The sequence below is a fragment of the Camelina sativa genome, chromosome 5 (assembly GCF_030686135.1).
Source record: "Camelina sativa cultivar CO46 ecotype springtype chromosome 5, ASM3068613v1".
NCBI classification, from domain to species: Eukaryota; Viridiplantae; Streptophyta; class Magnoliopsida; order Brassicales; family Brassicaceae; genus Camelina; species Camelina sativa.
In genome coordinates, this window is record NC_141884.1 from 38,479,399 (window position 1) to 38,496,099 (window position 16,701).

General features: G+C 36.5%; 3 protein-coding genes across 4 annotated transcripts; 1 reads left to right on the forward strand and 2 right to left on the reverse strand.

Moving 5' to 3' along the window:
* The first annotated feature begins 1,816 nt into the window (after positions 1-1,816).
* Positions 1,817-7,883, forward strand: LOC104788210 (jacalin-related lectin 39-like). Its single transcript, XM_010513925.3, has 3 exons — positions 1,817-2,012; positions 7,157-7,415; positions 7,501-7,883. Exons 2-3 carry the CDS (start codon positions 7,167-7,169, stop codon positions 7,747-7,749), a joined length of 498 nt encoding a protein of 165 aa, XP_010512227.1. The 5' UTR covers positions 1,817-2,012; positions 7,157-7,166; the 3' UTR covers positions 7,750-7,883.
* LOC104788211 (uncharacterized) lies at positions 7,782-10,472 on the reverse strand. 2 transcript variants are annotated; one of them, XR_015557984.1, is made up of 10 exons: positions 10,269-10,463; positions 9,969-10,165; positions 9,781-9,889; positions 9,363-9,687; positions 9,114-9,179; positions 8,933-9,000; positions 8,729-8,844; positions 8,521-8,627; positions 8,271-8,416; positions 7,782-8,180 (listed from the first exon to the last, which is right to left on the reverse strand). XR_015557984.1 is itself a non-coding variant. In XM_010513926.3 (10 exons), exons 1-10 carry the CDS (start codon positions 10,353-10,355, stop codon positions 7,936-7,938), a joined length of 1,470 nt encoding a protein of 489 aa, XP_010512228.2. In that variant the 5' UTR covers positions 10,356-10,472; the 3' UTR covers positions 7,782-7,935. The 2 variants fall into 2 exon arrangements, 1 of the variants encoding a protein (XP_010512228.2); XM_010513926.3 differs by having other exon boundaries at positions 9,114-9,183; positions 10,269-10,472.
* A 1,807-nt stretch (positions 10,473-12,279) lies between these two features.
* LOC104789787 (F-box/LRR-repeat protein At3g60040-like) lies at positions 12,280-14,737 on the reverse strand. Its single transcript, XM_087451378.1, has 4 exons — positions 14,530-14,737; positions 13,087-14,048; positions 12,854-13,003; positions 12,280-12,749 (listed from the first exon to the last, which is right to left on the reverse strand). Exons 2-4 carry the CDS (start codon positions 14,005-14,007, stop codon positions 12,489-12,491), a joined length of 1,332 nt encoding a protein of 443 aa, XP_087307504.1. The 5' UTR covers positions 14,008-14,048; positions 14,530-14,737; the 3' UTR covers positions 12,280-12,488.
* Positions 14,738-16,701: the final 1,964 nt, after the last annotated feature.

Consider the following 16,701-nt stretch of genomic DNA (forward strand, 5'->3'; position numbering starts at 1 on the left):
TTCAAATCATGTTAATGTTGAAATGAGAATCTTAGTAATTTGATCTTATAAATTATTTTCTGATTGTATTCTGATTTTTCTATTCAGGTTATTGTTTAAGCTTGAAGAACACTATTTTGGTGGGATTTTGTTAATCTGCTATGATCTCATAGATGATCTAATATCCGTAATGTATAGTTAGAAAACATTTGCACTATGTTATTGTTACGACTATTCTGTTAAAATTATTTACGTAACATATGCAATCTCATGTTTAATTATACACTCATGTAATTCCTTTGCTATATATCATGTGTGGTGTTCATTAGCATTACAAATTGGTTTGAATTTAATTTTTACTTAAAATATGAAAATTAGTCAACAACATATAAAATACTTTTGTCGTGTTAAATCATGTTAGTTCTTATCTGAAATTCTTATGCTATATATCAAAAGTATGTTCAATAGCATTATGCTTTTGTCGTATGGAGTGATGTTATCTTAATATTAATATTAACTGTTTGTAATTTGTAACTAAATACGATTTAATATAATAGGTTATTTTTAATTGCTATTAATTAGGGTAACTATTTTCTGGTTATTATATTTGGTATTAATATACAGTGGCATTTTATGTAATATCTTACATAGAATAGGGTTATTTGTTTAAAGGGTTGTTTAAATAATATAGTAGATGCTTCATATGTTGAGAGAGTGTTATGTTGCTCGGCTCCGTGGGTACCCGAATGGGTATCGGCTATTACCCAATCCTAACCCGAATCTACGGGTTCTGGAAAATAGAACCCAATAAGGTTTTATAGCTATACCCGAATCCACTCTGAACCCGGTTTTTTGGGTCGGATTTTGGATTGGGTAATCGGGTTCGGATTTTATGCTCAGGGCTAGTCAGTACCCCCTCCAGGGAGGATATTTCTTACTGTTCTTTTTTTTGCGTTTCGAACATCGACCCCAGTCATCGGTAAAAATGTTTTCAATAAATGGAAATTAAAATCTAAGAGACGCCAGAAATCTATTGATTAAACTACATGGATGTATGTTTGAAAACTTAAATTTGATCCCGAATTTAGAATAAGTTTGATCGTAGTTTTTTCCCCAATGAGGGACGGAGATTACTGTTATAAGGTGGAAATAGATGTTCACGAATACAATGAAATCATATTCGATTGTTAAAGTATATAAATAAATATTGAACTATTTATTTAAGAAAATTAACTATTTATTTAAGAAATTAAAGAAAATAAAGTGGGGCACGTGCCACACCTAAGGTCAACGTGCATCCGCCAGTACACCTAATGTTAAGTTGTTAACAACTATCTTGCATCAATGAACGTCAAAAAAGATTAAGCATTTTTTACAAAAACTTTTAAAAAATTATGCGTTAATTAACTGGCGAGAGAAAACGTGTGTGTGTTGATCTCACAAATACATGTACTTATTAATCAAGTTAATTTATATAAGGAAAACATTTTAGCAAGTTGCATAAAAGTCTTTAATCCTATAAATGAGAATGGCCTCATTGGTATAAAATAAATATTTTGACAAGATTTGGACTGTATTCTCTGGATCCTTAATATACTTAATCTTTAAAGAAAAAAAAATTTATTTTTTGAAAAGAAAAAAAACAAATGAGTCAAGACAAAAGTAAAACGAATGACAAAGTAGCCTATTCGTTGTACGCTAATCGTGTGGTGGTAGTTGTATCATGTATGGAACATACGTGGATATACGAAACAAATAGTGAGTTAACTCACTTTCTTGCATCATCCTGGCAAACCACTTCCTATAAATAGAATGAAACTACGAACTTTTTTCTTTCGGTAGGAAGAGTCTATACGAACTTATTAAGAAATATTGAAATATAAAATTACATGTAAATTAGTTTAGAAAAACTCAAGAGACGAGAAAGAACTATATATACCCCCCTCGCTCTCCCTCATGAAGTAAATCATCGCTCTCAAGTATCACCAGATTTATATTATATACAGCTTGAATTAGAGCTAAGAAACTCAAAGGTCAAGAATCATCTTTTTCTCTACTTTTAGTTTTGCTCTTCATAATTCTAATATTCTTACCTAGTCTCTATTTGTTAAGATCTATATTACTGTAGATATATTATATATATATATATAGTTTTAGTATAGCTCTACATATATAACATATAGTTCCCTCTCCAATTCATCATATTCTCCACACATAGATACCTTGAATGTAAACTTATTAAACTCCGTAGAGAATTCTATTAATGAGGCAGGCCTTATATATGTACAAGAGGAGTAGCCTCCAAGCAATATAGTTACAGACTTGACATTATCGACATAAAGGAAATATTCTATATTCCTATTCTAACACCCTCCCTCAGTCGGAGCAGGAGGTGGCCGGATGTTCAGACTGGATCGAAAGTCGCAAAATATGGTTGTGGGAAGTCCCTTAGTGAAGATGTCGGCGTATTGGAGAGACGACGGAACATGAAAGACTTTGACCTGACCAAGAGCCACCTTTTCCCGAACAAAATGTATATCAATTTCGATATGTTTGGTGCGTTGGTGTTGTACAGGATTAGACGACATGTAAACTGCACTAACATTATCGCAAAACACAAGGGAGGCTTTGGAAAGAGGACAACGTAACTCAAGAAAAAGATTACGTATCCAAGTAGCTTCGGCGACCACATTCGCAACACCTCTATATTCTGCCTCAGCACTAGAGCGTGACACTGTATGTTGACGTTTTGATGACCAAGAGATAAGATTATCACCCATGAATACACAAAACCCAGAGGTTGATCGACGAGTTGTAGGACACCCAGCCCAATCCGCATCAGTATAGGCGATAAGATCGGTTGAGGATGATGCATAGAGCTGGAGACCATGCTGGATAGTACCCTTAACATAGCGAAGAATGCGTTTAAGAGCATTGAAATGAGGAACTCGTGGATCATGCATGTACAAACAAACTTGGTGGACAGCATAGGATATGTCAGGACGAGTTATAGTGAGATATTGTAATGCCCCAGCAAGACTACGATATAAGGTAGGATCATCAACCGCATCACCAACCGCTTCAGCAAGCTTTGACTGCGTATCAACCGGTGTGAGGCATGGTTTGCAATTCGTCATCTTAGCGCGGTGAAGAATATCAGCAGCATAGTTCTGTTGTTGAAGAAACAAACCAAAGGAGTTATGAGTAAAAGTGATACCGAGAAAGTGATGTAGTCGACCAAGATCAGTCATAGCAAACTCGCTGCTAAGGGCCTTGATGATGGATTGGACGAGTGACGGAGATGAGGCAGTAAGCAGAATGTCGTCAACGTACAATAGGAGATACGCAAAATCACGACCTCGAGCCATGACGAACAACGACGGATCCGCAATGCTCTGAATAAAACCAATACGGCGTGCATACGTAGAGAACCGCTCGTTCCAAGCGCGAGGGGCTTGTTTGAGACCATAGAGGGACCGCCGGAGAAGACAGACATGATCAGGTTTGTCAGGATCACGAAAGCCTGGCGGTTGGTGCATATAAACAGTTTCCTTGAGATCACCATGAAGAAAAGCGTTTTGCACATCGAGTTGATGGAGCGGCCACTTCCGTGTCGTAGCGACATGAAGAACAGCACGAATAGTAGTAGGTTTCACCACCAGGCTGAACGTCTCTTCACAATCGACACCTTCCTGTTGTGATTTTCCGTTAGCAACAAGCCGAGCTTTGTAGCGAGCAAGCGTCCCATCAGCATTAAATTTGTGCCTGTACAACCATAAAGAACGAACCACATTAGCATGCTTGGGCCGTGGTACAAGTGACCACGTCCCGGTTTTAATAAGAGCACTATATTCACATTCCATAGCCCCATTCCAGTTAGGGTCTTTTGCCGCTTGTATATGAGAAGCAGGTAGGGGAGAGACAGCCGCGGTATGGAGACACAAGCGCTGAATAGGCTTGGTAATGCCATTCTTACTGCGTGTAGTCATGGATTGGGTAGAACTAGACGCAGGAGCTTGTGTTGTTGCGGGTACCGGTGCCGGGACTGGTGCAGGATGTGGTTCAGGGGCAAGTGGCTGTATCGGATCAGTTTGTGGTGGCGGTAACGGAGTGATGGACCGCGTTAGTGGAGGGACAGCCACATGATCATGAGGAATAGAAGGTGTAGAGCTTATAGCAAATGGGAATTGATTCTCATCGAATATCACATGGCGGGAGAGAATGATGCGATTGGTACGGCGATCAAGACAGCGAAAACCACGATGATCGGTTGGATAGCCGAGAAAAACACAAGGAGTCGACCTTGGAGCGAGTTTATGTGGTGTCGTGGAGGTGAGATTCGGATAGCACAGAGAACCAAACACACGAAAATGGTGAAACGGAACCGGTGAGTGGTATAACTTAACAAACGGAATCTCACTGTTTATCGCCGAAGACGGGAGACGGTTTAGAGTGTAAGCGGCAGTAAGGAGTGCTTCAGCCCAATAAATCAGCGGCATTGAGGCTTGAACCAACAAAGTGCGGACAAGATTGTTGAGCGTGCGAATCATGCGTTCAGCTTTGCCATTTTGCTGGGACGTATACGGACATGAGAAACGAAAACGAGTACCCGTGGTGGACATGTGATCATGGAATTGTCGATTATCATATTCACCACCGTTATCACATTGGAGAAACTTGATCTCACGCTGAAAGTGCATCCGGACATACGCTGAAAAAAGAAGAAATTTCCCAAAAACATCGCTTTTGTGTCGAAGTGGATAAACCTATACAAAGTGAGTGAAATCATCAACAAATAAAACATAATATCGAAGCCCGCTAGAAGTAGGAATTGGAGATGTAAAAATGTCGGTATGAATGATTTCAAATGGTTCACGAACAATAGAAGTAGATTTAAAGAAAGGGAGACGAGTGTGTTTTCCCAATTGACATGCATGACACAAATTTGTCAAGTCAGCCTTACGAAATGAAATAAAACCCAAAGAAGCTAGAGAAGAAAGCGTAGATATGCCCGGATGACCAAGACGACGGTGCCAGAGAGAGCCATCAACGGTGGAGACGGTGAGTGCTTGAGGAGACATGAGAGTGGGTGGCGTAACCGTGTAGAGATGGCCACTACTATCACATCGGAGAAGCCGGTTCCGTGTGAGAAGATCCTTAACAGAAAATCCAAAAGGGTCAAACTCAACAGTACATTTATTGTCAGTAACAAAGCGACGAACCGAAACCAAGTTCTTAACAATAGACGGACACACAAGAACATCACGAAGGTGGAGAGGACGAGATGAAGATGGTATGACAGTGTGTCCGGTGTGAGTAACAAGGGCAGAAGACCCATTACCAACTGTAAGAGAGGGAATGGTGCTCTTATTAAAAGGGGGACGTAGCGTACCTGGCTTAGCCGTGACGTGGTTCGTTGCACCGGTGTCCATGTACCAGCTTGACTCAGAGGGGTCTTGAATGCTCATGGAGCTGATCGCACTTGATAATGCAGAGGGAAGATAAGCAGAGGATTCGCCAATGGATGGAGTGGGGTTGGCGAGATGCGTTAAGTGAGCTTCGCCTCGTATATGTTGTTGCGGGTGTGACCCAAGAATGCTGCGTGAGTGAGCTGGATGGTGATGTGGAGTGTACGGCAGAGAGGACGGTGGTGGACTGGCGGCGTAGCTAGGCTGGTATGGTGACGGGTAAGACCAACCATACGGACCCGAAGCCCAAGGCGGAGGATATGGCCATGGGTTGTTTGGTGGCCATGTTCCGTTGTTAGACCAAGAGTTGTTGGAGTTGTTAAAGCATCCACGTCCTCTGTTGTTGCGACCGCCTCTACCACGTCCGCAGCCATTGCGTCCATAGTTACCACCGTTGTGATTGTCAGAACCTTGTGGAGGAGCAGATCGTTGGTGAGAGTTGGTGTCCGTGTATAGTACATCCGGTGAAGAAGAGTGATCAGTGTGACGCGATGCCGGTTTGACGAGTTTGTTGAGACGGTCCTCTTCCATACTTAACATTGAGCGAGCTTTGGTAAATGACGGGAACGGTGTTTGATGCTTGATCACGTTGATTATACTATCAAACTTGTCAGATAAGCCGTTCAACATATGCATCACCAACATACGGTCAGAGATCGGAGAATCGAGATTGGAGAGAAGATCGGATAACGACTTGAGTTTGTGACAATATTGTTGAACAGTTCTGTCACCAATCTCAAGCGTACGAATCTCGTTTTCAAATTGGAGGATTTGAGCTTCTTTGTTGTCATGGAAGAGCGACTCGAGCTGAAGCCATAGGTCACGGGCTTGCGATTTCGCCTTCAAGATCGTGTCAAGTAAGTCTTCAGACATAGTGCCATAGATCCACATCTTGACCAAGCCATCACGTTCCTTCCATTGTTTCTCGGTTTCGGGTGTGGATTTTTCCGAACCGTCAAGAAGACCGATCACGCCGAAACTAGTACAGTGGGTTTCAAAGATCTCACGTCAAGTGTCATAGTTGTGTTTGTTGAGATCAAGGATCACGGGAACATGGGCACGGATCTGGCTAATACCAAACGGTTTGTCCGTGGTTGTGGGGGTCGATGATTCTGAGAGTGTCATCGTGTGGGAGAAGAAAGAGAACAAAAAAGAGGAAGAAAAGGGTAGAGAGAGAAAACGAGAGAGAGAAAGAGAGTTTGGCGGAAGAAGAAGAAGAAGAAAAGTGCGGAGATGGATCGAGTTCTAGTAACCGAGAATAGGGTTAGCTAGGGTTAGCTCTGATACCATGTAAACTTATTAAACTCCGTAGAGAATTCTATTAATGAGGCAGACCTTATATATGTACAAGAGGAGTAGCCTCCAAGCAATATAGTTACATACTTGACATTATCGACATAAAGGAAATATTCTATATTCCTATTCTAACATTGAAGGCTTGAATCAGATCTAAGAAAACTCAAAATTCACAAAATACAGTTTTGATCTCTTCTTTTTGTTTTGACCATCATTTAAAAAAAATTTCCGTATTAAGTCTCTAATCTTTATTAAAAGCTATCTTGTATATATATATATATATATTTTTTTTTTTTTTAATTGGTTATATATCTTTTTAAGTAAATAAAGACAGTACGTAGTTGATCACCAGTACCAGTGACCATTACTATGATTGCGCCGTACGTAACTGTGTTCGTATTTGAATTTTTCAGGAAGAAAACAATGGCATATCGTCATGCTCGATATACTTCGAGCTTTGTTGCTCAGACTGGAACCGAGTGGGACGATGGGGCCTACGTAAAGGTTAGGAAGATAAAAGCAAGTCACAATGGCAGTGGTATCACCTTGGTTCAGTTTGACTATATCGACGGCAACAAAGCTCTTGTAAAAGGTCCTGATCACGGGAAGCGTTTTGTATTGCCTGACGATTTCGGGAGGAGTAATCCAGACGCGTGGTCCGTAACAAAAGAGGTTTTGCTTGCAGATTAATCTTTTTTTTCTTGATCATTTTTTTTTTTGGTTGTATTCCAAATATTCATGATTTTATTTTTGGTAGTTTTCGCTAGCTGAAGACGAATACATCCACACCGTGGTAGCATATATCACAAATTGTGTGAGGAAGATTGAGTTCGAGACGAGCAAGCGAATCATTAAGTTCGGAGTCGAGGCAAACGACCCAGAAATTGAAGAACTACGGGCCACATATGGCGATATAGACAAACGCCCGATCGTCGGCTTCCATGGCAAATCTGGGATTCATTACCTTCATGAACTCGGTGTCTACCTTCGTCCTCATCAATCTTAAAATTAAAATCTAAAAAAATAAATAAAAAGATATAAATAAAACAGCTCTCAAGCTACTTTCTACTTTACTGTTATGTTTTCACGTACGTTGTACGTATTTTTTAAATGAACAAATAAAAAAATTAGTTTCTGAAATAGTACACAAATCTATCTTTCTGAAATAGTACACAATTACTTCTTGGAGTTACTACTCGTGCTTATACCCTGACGCCTTCCCGCTTCTCCCGACTATGTAAGGCTCCGGCGAAGTATTATCACTATTTATCTCCAAACCGCGATAAGCACGGCTGAGGAAATACTCGGGTCCTGATTTTGCAGTGGTTTGTTTAGTGAGCAAGTTATGATCATTGCCTTTCAATTGCAATGCTTTCTCTGCAGTTTGTACCAATGCCATTGTCTCTCCTGTGTCTTCTTCTCCATTCTTAGCTTGATCTGCAACAAGTAGCACAATGTTTGTTAACCTCAATGAATGATAATTATGGCTTTTGTCGATTAGAAAACTGTATTGAGCTTCCATTGTACCGTTTGTCTTGTGATCTTCTACGTAACCACCCTGAAAGAAGGAGAACCGTGGCTCCTCTGATTCGCTATGTGCTTCTGATTCTAATTTTACAGAGTTGATCACGTCTTGGAATTGCATTAGGTATGCACCAGTCCATTCACTCCCTCTGTGGAAAACAGAAACACAAAAGACGTCGATTAAGGAACTCGTGGATCGAATTCAAAAACTCTAAAAGATTCCTGCATATACTAATTTCCCCTATGTACGTACCTGCTAAAAGCAAGATTGGCTTCGAACGGAGTTATGACAGGGGACATGAACTCTTTGCTATCTAAAAGAGCGGTTTGGGCACATGAGATGTAGATGAATACATCGCACTAAGAGACAAACACAGGAAAGAAAAGACACTAACTCACTTGACATATCTCACTTGTAATAATTAACAGCTAAAATGACATATTTCACTTGTTTAACTTACCTCGGGGAAGTTTGCGAGTTTGGCCGGATTAGGTCGTCCCATGGCAAGAATGTAAGATTTTTTGCCAGCTGCAGATATGAGTGCTTGCATATGGTGAATCATATGAAGGTAACCAGCTGCATCCAATGCCATGTGATATTATTAGACATTCAATGAAAAACTCATCAACCTTGACATCACAAATGCATAAGAACGGGAACTTACCAACACCAAGAGTCCCTACCAAAATACCAATAATATTCGCATCCTTGGCTTTTTCCACCAAGTAATATCTGGAAAACATAACTCTGAGTGAGGACTACAAATACAAATCCACAGAGATGATAAAGAAAAGATTATAAGAATTGACGAATTTTGATATTTTTGTGACGTCTGCTGAGTATACCGTCGCTGAAGTATCCTTCTTTGTTGATAAAATTCCGTCACCAAAGAATCTTCTTCAGCATCATATCTGACTAAGATTAACAAACAAACAAAACATAACCAAGAAAATAAGCTATTCTCATGGTATTTGTCAATCAATTAGATATTTTGTTTAAGAAAATGGACTGTAGTAAGTTACTCAAACGTTTGACATAACCAAGAACTAGATCAAGAGATTTCCATGGATAAAGCCATATATATATTTATATACCTATGTCACAACCATTGAAGGTGAGTACTACATTGGCGAAAGCTGAACTGTCAGAACCGATCCAGAAAAGTAGATAGTCCTCGATGTTGCTTCCTTCTGGCAAGTCCCAAGTTAGCCCTCCCAGTCTATAGTTTCTAGATGAGGATAAGCTATCACTATATGGTCTCGGATGCTCCATGGACTCTCTAGGGTCTTTAGATGGACTAATAAATGAACACAAGACATTGGCTACAGAGAACTTCAACTGAAGAGATTCAGTCTTTGATAATCCTAATTCTTCTCGGATATGCGGAATCATATGGGCGTATTCTAGTCCATAAAGAATCTGAAACACACAAAGTTCAATGATGGAGAAAACAGAACACTTTTATCACTATTTCATAATAATAATAAAGATAAACTAGCTAGCTTCACATACCATAATAGGCTTAACGCTCTTAGACGCATAATCTATCAGATGCTTAACGCAGCTTGAGACGTTGATCGAAGCTTTCCCGAAAACGAAGAATGCTGGAAGAACCGATGTCCTGCAACAAAACATAAACACTTCACAACAAGGGAAGTCACAGCAATTACACAAATCAAGAACAGGGTAAATTGACTCACGGGCTTAGACATGTTTGACCGTAATGAACAACACAGTCTGCGTCAATATGCAAAGCTCCAACTTCATCAATGCAGCAACTACCGTAAGTTGTGTCCGCCATAACAAAGAACCTGACTTCTCTGTCGGTAAGCAAACGAGTTTTGCTCTTAAGAGCACTCACGACCTTAGTTGATTCCTTTAACAACTCATCCGGAAACTATCAGACCAAGTAAAAAAAAAGTAAGCTTTATCATCCCCAGATTCATTAAATTTAACAATTTTAGCAAAGAAACAAAAATTCAGAAACGAGAATTAGGTACCTGTAAAGCAATTCTGGTGAAGCTTTTGCTGATAATGAACTCTGCAGTACGATTGATCTCATACCTTGATTCAAACTCCAACTCCATAGGTTTAAATCCCAGGAAACTATCAAACCTTTCCGGCCGGACTAACTAAAATCCTTTGGAATTGCGGCTGAAGAAGAAGAAACAAACGGTGAACTATGAAACGGCGCCGTTTCGATTGAGTCTTATATGAGTAATTTAATTAATAGGTATACCATCGGTTTAGCTCGGTTTACAAACAAATTATATCCGGGATTGCTACCCAATTAAACTCCAGAAATCATATAATTGGATATAAATACGATTTGAAAGTTCAAAGCACATCATTTTTGGTCTCAAAGTTGTTTTTTAAATCCAAAATATATTTTTTTTAAAAATATCAAATGAAATCTAATATATATATATAGAATATTACATAATAGTTATAAAACTTAATTAGTTTTGATAAAATCTAAAATCTATATCTAGACCAAAAACATAAATAAATGGTATGGAGATGATAAGATAATATGTGTATAAAACTTATAAGATTTTATAAGGTATTTATAAAGTTTTACACACATATAAAGGTTATTTTGTATATTCTTTACCCATAATTTTGAAAAGCTTTGTTTTTTTAGGGAGAAGTAGTTTTGAATGGAAGTATTAGGAGTATATCTTAATATTAATTTAAAACTTTTAAAATCAAGGTGGATTTTTGTCCGTCATTTGTTAGATGTATCTTATAACCAACACCAACATATAAAAACAAAAGTTTAAACAACGTAAATGATATTCAAAACAGGGAAAAAATTAATAGTTTCTTTTTTTAAAAAAGAATCAAAAATAAGATATTGTATTGTACTTTTGCATACTATTTATCATCTATTTAAATGATTACTAAACATGATATGGAGTTGTACGCGCGCGTCCGCCTGTATATTTAAATTTCTAAAAATAAAAGAAGTGGAGGCTAATATAAATAAATAATTGAGATATTGTTCGGTGTCCCCATATCCACCGATAACTACCGCTGCATTTTCATAGGCTTCACCAGCAACTGTCAGTAGCTAGGAAGGTATTAACAGGAAAACTCGTTGGGAGAGAGGACCACTTGCAATCCCATAGACAACACTGTAGATCAGTGCGTGTGGAAGCAATGATCTGTTCTTGTTGCTCCATCATCTAATCGAAGAGAGTGAAATTTGCGAGAGTTTCTTCTAATCGATAGGAGAAGAAGTGAGAAATTGAGAGATTGATTTTGTTGTTGTTTAAGGAAATAACCCTAAATAAACCGGATTGTGCCTCTTTCTTATTTACGATCGTCTTTTTGCTTAAAACAACGACACTTGAAAGATCATCAAAGGACACACTTTGTCTCAGCCAGAGTCTTTCAATGAATAAAATAAACCTTATAATCAATCTAACACATTAATGTTTGAAGACATTTTACATACTAGATTTTAAATTACAATATATCGCGAGACGATTTTTTTAACTAAAGTTTTAAAATTTTAAGTTCGATTTATCAATTTTGTTTGTTTTGTTCGTCACTCTCTCTCTCCAAAGCCTTGGAGTTTTCAGTTTGTTGTTCAAAACTTCCCCCATAATACTCAATTTAGAAGAAGAAGAAGAAAAAGCATGGGGTTTTTTAATTACAAATAATAAATAATTTGTTTTTCAATATTATATATATTTATTAATTTATTGTCTATTATTTCAAAATCTTTATAAAATTAAACACTCACCCATTTTATTGAAAGTAAAATTATTTATTAAAATCTATACAAATTTGTGGAAGTTTTGATATTTTTTCTTTGTAATATTTTTCTTAATTTCATTAGTGCAAAATAATTATTAGACTTTTAAGAGTAATTTAATTAATAGACTTGGAATCACGGCTAAAGAGACAAAGAAACAAACCAGAATTATACGAAACGCCGCCGTCTCGCTTGAGCTGACGTTTAGCTCGGTCTACCAACAAATTATATCCGGGATTACTACCCAATTAAACTCCAAAAATCATATAATTGGATATATAAATACGATTTAAAAGTTCAAAGCATATCATTATAAGTGTTCTAGAAAAAAATGATGGTAAAAACATTGCTGTTCTCAAATATAAATATGATGTCTATCCGTTTTCTCAAGTGTTGCTATGCATGACTACTACTTGTTTTTTCTTTGAAGGTTGTTGAAGATTCTGGTGGAGTTGAATTATGCGACCATGATCTTGCACTTGGATGGGAGTGAAACACCAAGGAGCCTCCTTAGATCGTTGTATGTTTGCGATATAACACCACCATCTTCCACAGCACCTTGCACAACCTCCACTTGCACCACTTCAAGGCATTCCGACTCACCAATCAATTTCTTCAAGTCTTCCAACTCTTTAGCGGTTCCTCCATAACCAAGAACACGCAACACCTTCACCTGGGATGGATGAATGGTCACATCCCCTCTGTAACTATCCAGCCCCTGGAGAAGTAGCATGTGTAAGGGATCAACCACTAAGTCCCTATCTCTGTCTCTCTTTATATATATACTATACGTTTCATGGGTTTTGCTAATGATATATATACCTGGATGATTAGAGTTTCCAGCTTTGGACACTGCTCAAGCAGATATGGCAGCAGTTCCCAACCTTCATTATTCTTACTCCCAAAAGACAAGCTTACCAGATTGTTGAACAACGGTAGAATTATTCCACGTTTAACACATCGAGAAATCACCTGAAACACACACACACACACTTAGAGAGAATGTCCAAGCTCTTTACAAAGTTGCAAAGAAAGAAAGAAAGTGGCAAACTTACATCAACAGAACCGGGAGAAAGATGCAGGGTCTCCACGTTGCATATCCCTTCAATGAGACTTGATACATCAGGCCTCTCGATTCTTTTAGAATAACGAATATCCAGCTTAGCTTCCACTAGGGAAGCCAAGTTAACTTGTTCGTATATAGCCAAGGCATAATCGGAGTAGTCCAAGGACACAAGACTTGGGGCGTCAAATGACATAACACTATAGGGACCAAGTTCAAGCTCACAATCGTAGTGAACTGATAGCTTCTTGATGCTCCGACTCGATATGCAGTATGGGAGTGCTTCAAAGTACTTGTGACGTACGACTAAATCCTCGAGCACTGGACAACCAGGAAGAAGCACATGACACAGATCTTCATATTCAAAAACGACCGAGTCCAAGAAGAGACTCTTAAGTGCTGGAAGAGACAAATCTGGAGGAAACTTTCCTAAAGAAACTCGTGTCCCCAGTGTCAGCTTAACCAATGTGTTGCTCATGAAGAACTCATAAGGCAGCAAGATGTCACCATAGGTAGGCTCAATACAAACGTCAAGCTCCACTACACCACGCTCTACGGCATTACTTATCCAGGGGTACATATGATCCATCTCACTGTCGTCGCCAATGTGATATTTTAGAGAGAACTTCTTGAGCGGAGAAGCGCATTGCAAAGCCAGTGTTCTATCGACAAAGTTCCTGAAGCACTCCCGGACCTCGTCCCTCTCTCGCTTACCATCTTCCGGTTGCAGGAAGACGGAATTATCAAAATCGAGATTGTGCACCAATGCAAACATATCCCTCCACTTTTTCGAGAGAACAGATGTTGAAGCAGCCAGTTTGGTCGGAACTCTGGACAAGATGTCGCCTAGAACCTCATGAGGGAGCCAGCTGATTGCATCTTCGGAGCCAGTATCCAACTTTCTGGTATCCATAGAGAGACAGAAGCAATCTCTTCCTTAAAAGTAGTAAGTGCCTGAGACATTGAAGTCAGCTAAGAGTGATTTAACTGCTGGATAAAAGCCATAACGCACCCAACAAACAAAATTGGATATTTATAAAACCTAGCGAGAGCTCAAAAGTGTCTGAATGTTATAATAATAACCAGAGAGAAGTTCCACAAACCATGAAAGACAGATTTCACAATTACTAGACGATGAAGCTGAATTAATACGAAGTTTCAGAAAAATAATAAGGTTACAAAAGCTAAAGGTTCAAGCTTGATCCCTTTTTAAAAAAACTGAATCGAGCTAGAGTAACACGAGAAAGCCGATTAGTGTCAAACTACTACAACAGCCTCATTACAAAACCTGTCTAGCTATAATCTAGTGGAAACTCAAAAGAACAACAATTTAAGCGCTTGTAAGAAACCGAGAGGAAATCATAAAGGAACAGAGATCATAGAAGATTCAAATCCTACAATATGCAATTAAACAATGAGGTTCCACGAAACTTACAAAGGGGTAAAAGCTTCAACCTTTTCGTTTACCGATTGAATTGATTGTTCTGCCTTTCTCCCAAGACTAATATATATATACTAGCAATCGATATTAAGGTGTATTCCGAGTTTTGTTGAATATATTTTTTTTTTTGGTTTTTGTTTTTGTTTTTGTATTTAATTTTGGTTTCTTATATTGTTTTGTTGGATATTTTAATAATATGTTTTGCAGTAAGTATAATTTAGTTTGCTGTTTTTAAAGGAAAAATTGAGATCATCTTGTGTGATTATAATGCTTTTTTAAAAAATCATATACATAAAAGTAAGGTTTTAGTCTCTCTTCATTGGTTGATTTCACTTAATGCTTTCTAATTTATTTATTTTTTATTTGCTTTAAATAATATTTAATACCCAATTAACTCACACATTAAAATAAAATCATATCTGAAATAAAAGAAATTATGCATTAATCATATTCCACCATTCAATTTTATTCAAACACAATTAATTATAATTATACACATTTTTCTTTTGTAACTTCCATCCATTCTTATTATATAAATAAGCATTATTTCATTCTCTCATATTAGCATTCTTTTACTTTCACATTTTCATGTTCTCTCATTCTCTTCCATTTTTCTCATTCTCTTTTACAATACATCAAATCATTTTTAGTTTTTGTTTTGTTTTTGATTTCTTGCTTTTGTTGTATGGATTACAAAAAACCAAACGAAATATCATTCTCTTCTCATCTCCCACCAATATCAAATGTTGTTATATCTCATATGTGTTGTAAGAGTTTGATTCTATATTTAAATTCAGATAGTATTATATATATTTAACATTGTTTTCAATTTTTATTATGTTTGTATAAAAATAAAATATTTCTTTTATATTTCTTGCCTTTCTAATTTATTCATTTTTTTAAATTTTCCATAATTAAATTTAAATTCACATATGTTGGTTTTAACAAAAAAATCAAGTTTATTTGAGAATTAGATGTTCATATTCCTTTCAAACAGTCAATGTGTAAAAATGAGTCTAGGGACATAATTAATTCACTTTAATATATATAGTTGACTTTTCCATTCATCATCACTCAAACACACTATAAATTATAATTGTAAATACTCTAATTAAATTATTTTAAAAATGTAACTTCTATCCTTGAAATCCTATAAATAATCATTCTCACATCATCATCCACCATATCACAAACTCTAAATATTTTATTTGTTTTGTTTATGTTTTTGCATGAATTCAAAACTCATGGTAAGAGTGTGATTATATATTTTGCTGGAATTCTCATATATTTTGTTCAATTTTATTTATTTATTTTTTTTAAATGTATTTCTTCCTTACTTCTTTCTCTTCTTACTATTTTCAATTACATATGTATAATACAAATTTGGTGGCTGTAAAAATACAATTATTGATGCAGATTCAACAACACTAATTTCAATGAAAATCCAATGAGGGAATCAATCTAAAGAAATCATCTTCATACATGTATATATATTTTATTTTAAAAGTATGCAATGTTTTAACAAAATTAACTATAATAATAGAATTATTAAATCAAAAATTTTAACTCTCTCTTACCTCCAATTTGTTTTTGAGAATTAGTATACTCATCATTATATTTAGTTCTTGTGATCCAAAATATAATTATATAAAGATCATTACAATGTTTCTTTAATTCAAAATTTTGTAATTTAATGATTTTCTATATAATAAAAAATTTGATATTCCACTTCCAAAATTTTAGTACAAAGAGCAAATCATTAGAATTTAACCTAGCAGTATAGCTTAAATTAAGGTGAATATAAAAGAGATTAAAATTTAAATTAATATTTGGGATTTTAAACTGTGTCTCATATGATTTTATAGGAAATATATTTAATTGATATTTCAAAAAATAATTTTGCAATTTAATTATTGAATGTTTTAGGCAAATTTTGAATATCATAGTAAAATTTTATGATTTGAATAAATAAAGTGAATTATTGACACTTAGGAAATTTGTTTGTTATATATGTATTTTTTAATGAAAATTTTTAAAATACATATAAATTAACATAACTAACACAACAACCCGTGCAAATGCGCTGGATATTATCTAGTTATTATTAGAAGTTAACATTGTTTAGTTGAAGTTGTTGTTTTGCTGTAGCTGTTAGTTGTCATTAAT

Excerpts from the sequence above, each read along its gene's own strand:
- LOC104789787 (XM_087451378.1), bottom strand. The coding sequence starts at position 14,007 with ATGGATACCAGAAAGTTGGATACTGGCTCCGAAGATGCAATCAGCTGG. Across the intron at positions 13,004-13,086 it reads TTTCTCCCGGTTCTGTTGAT|GTGATTTCTCGATGTGTTAA; the intron begins GTAAGTTTGCCA and ends TGTGTGTTTCAG. Across the intron at positions 12,750-12,853 it reads TGGAAACTCTAATCATCCAG|GGGCTGGATAGTTACAGAGG; the intron begins GTATATATATCA and ends CTACTTCTCCAG.
- LOC104788210 (XM_010513925.3), top strand. The coding sequence starts at position 7,167 with ATGGCATATCGTCATGCTCGATATACTTCGAGCTTTGTTGCTCAGACT. Across the intron at positions 7,416-7,500 it reads CGTGGTCCGTAACAAAAGAG|TTTTCGCTAGCTGAAGACGA; the intron begins GTTTTGCTTGCA and ends TATTTTTGGTAG.
- LOC104788211 (XM_010513926.3), bottom strand. The coding sequence starts at position 10,355 with ATGGAGTTGGAGTTTGAATCAAGGTATGAGATCAATCGTACTGCAGAG. Across the intron at positions 8,845-8,932 it reads GGTAGGGACTCTTGGTGTTG|CTGGTTACCTTCATATGATT; the intron begins GTAAGTTCCCGT and ends CATTGGATGCAG. Across the intron at positions 8,628-8,728 it reads AACTCGCAAACTTCCCCGAG|TGCGATGTATTCATCTACAT; the intron begins GTAAGTTAAACA and ends TTTGTCTCTTAG.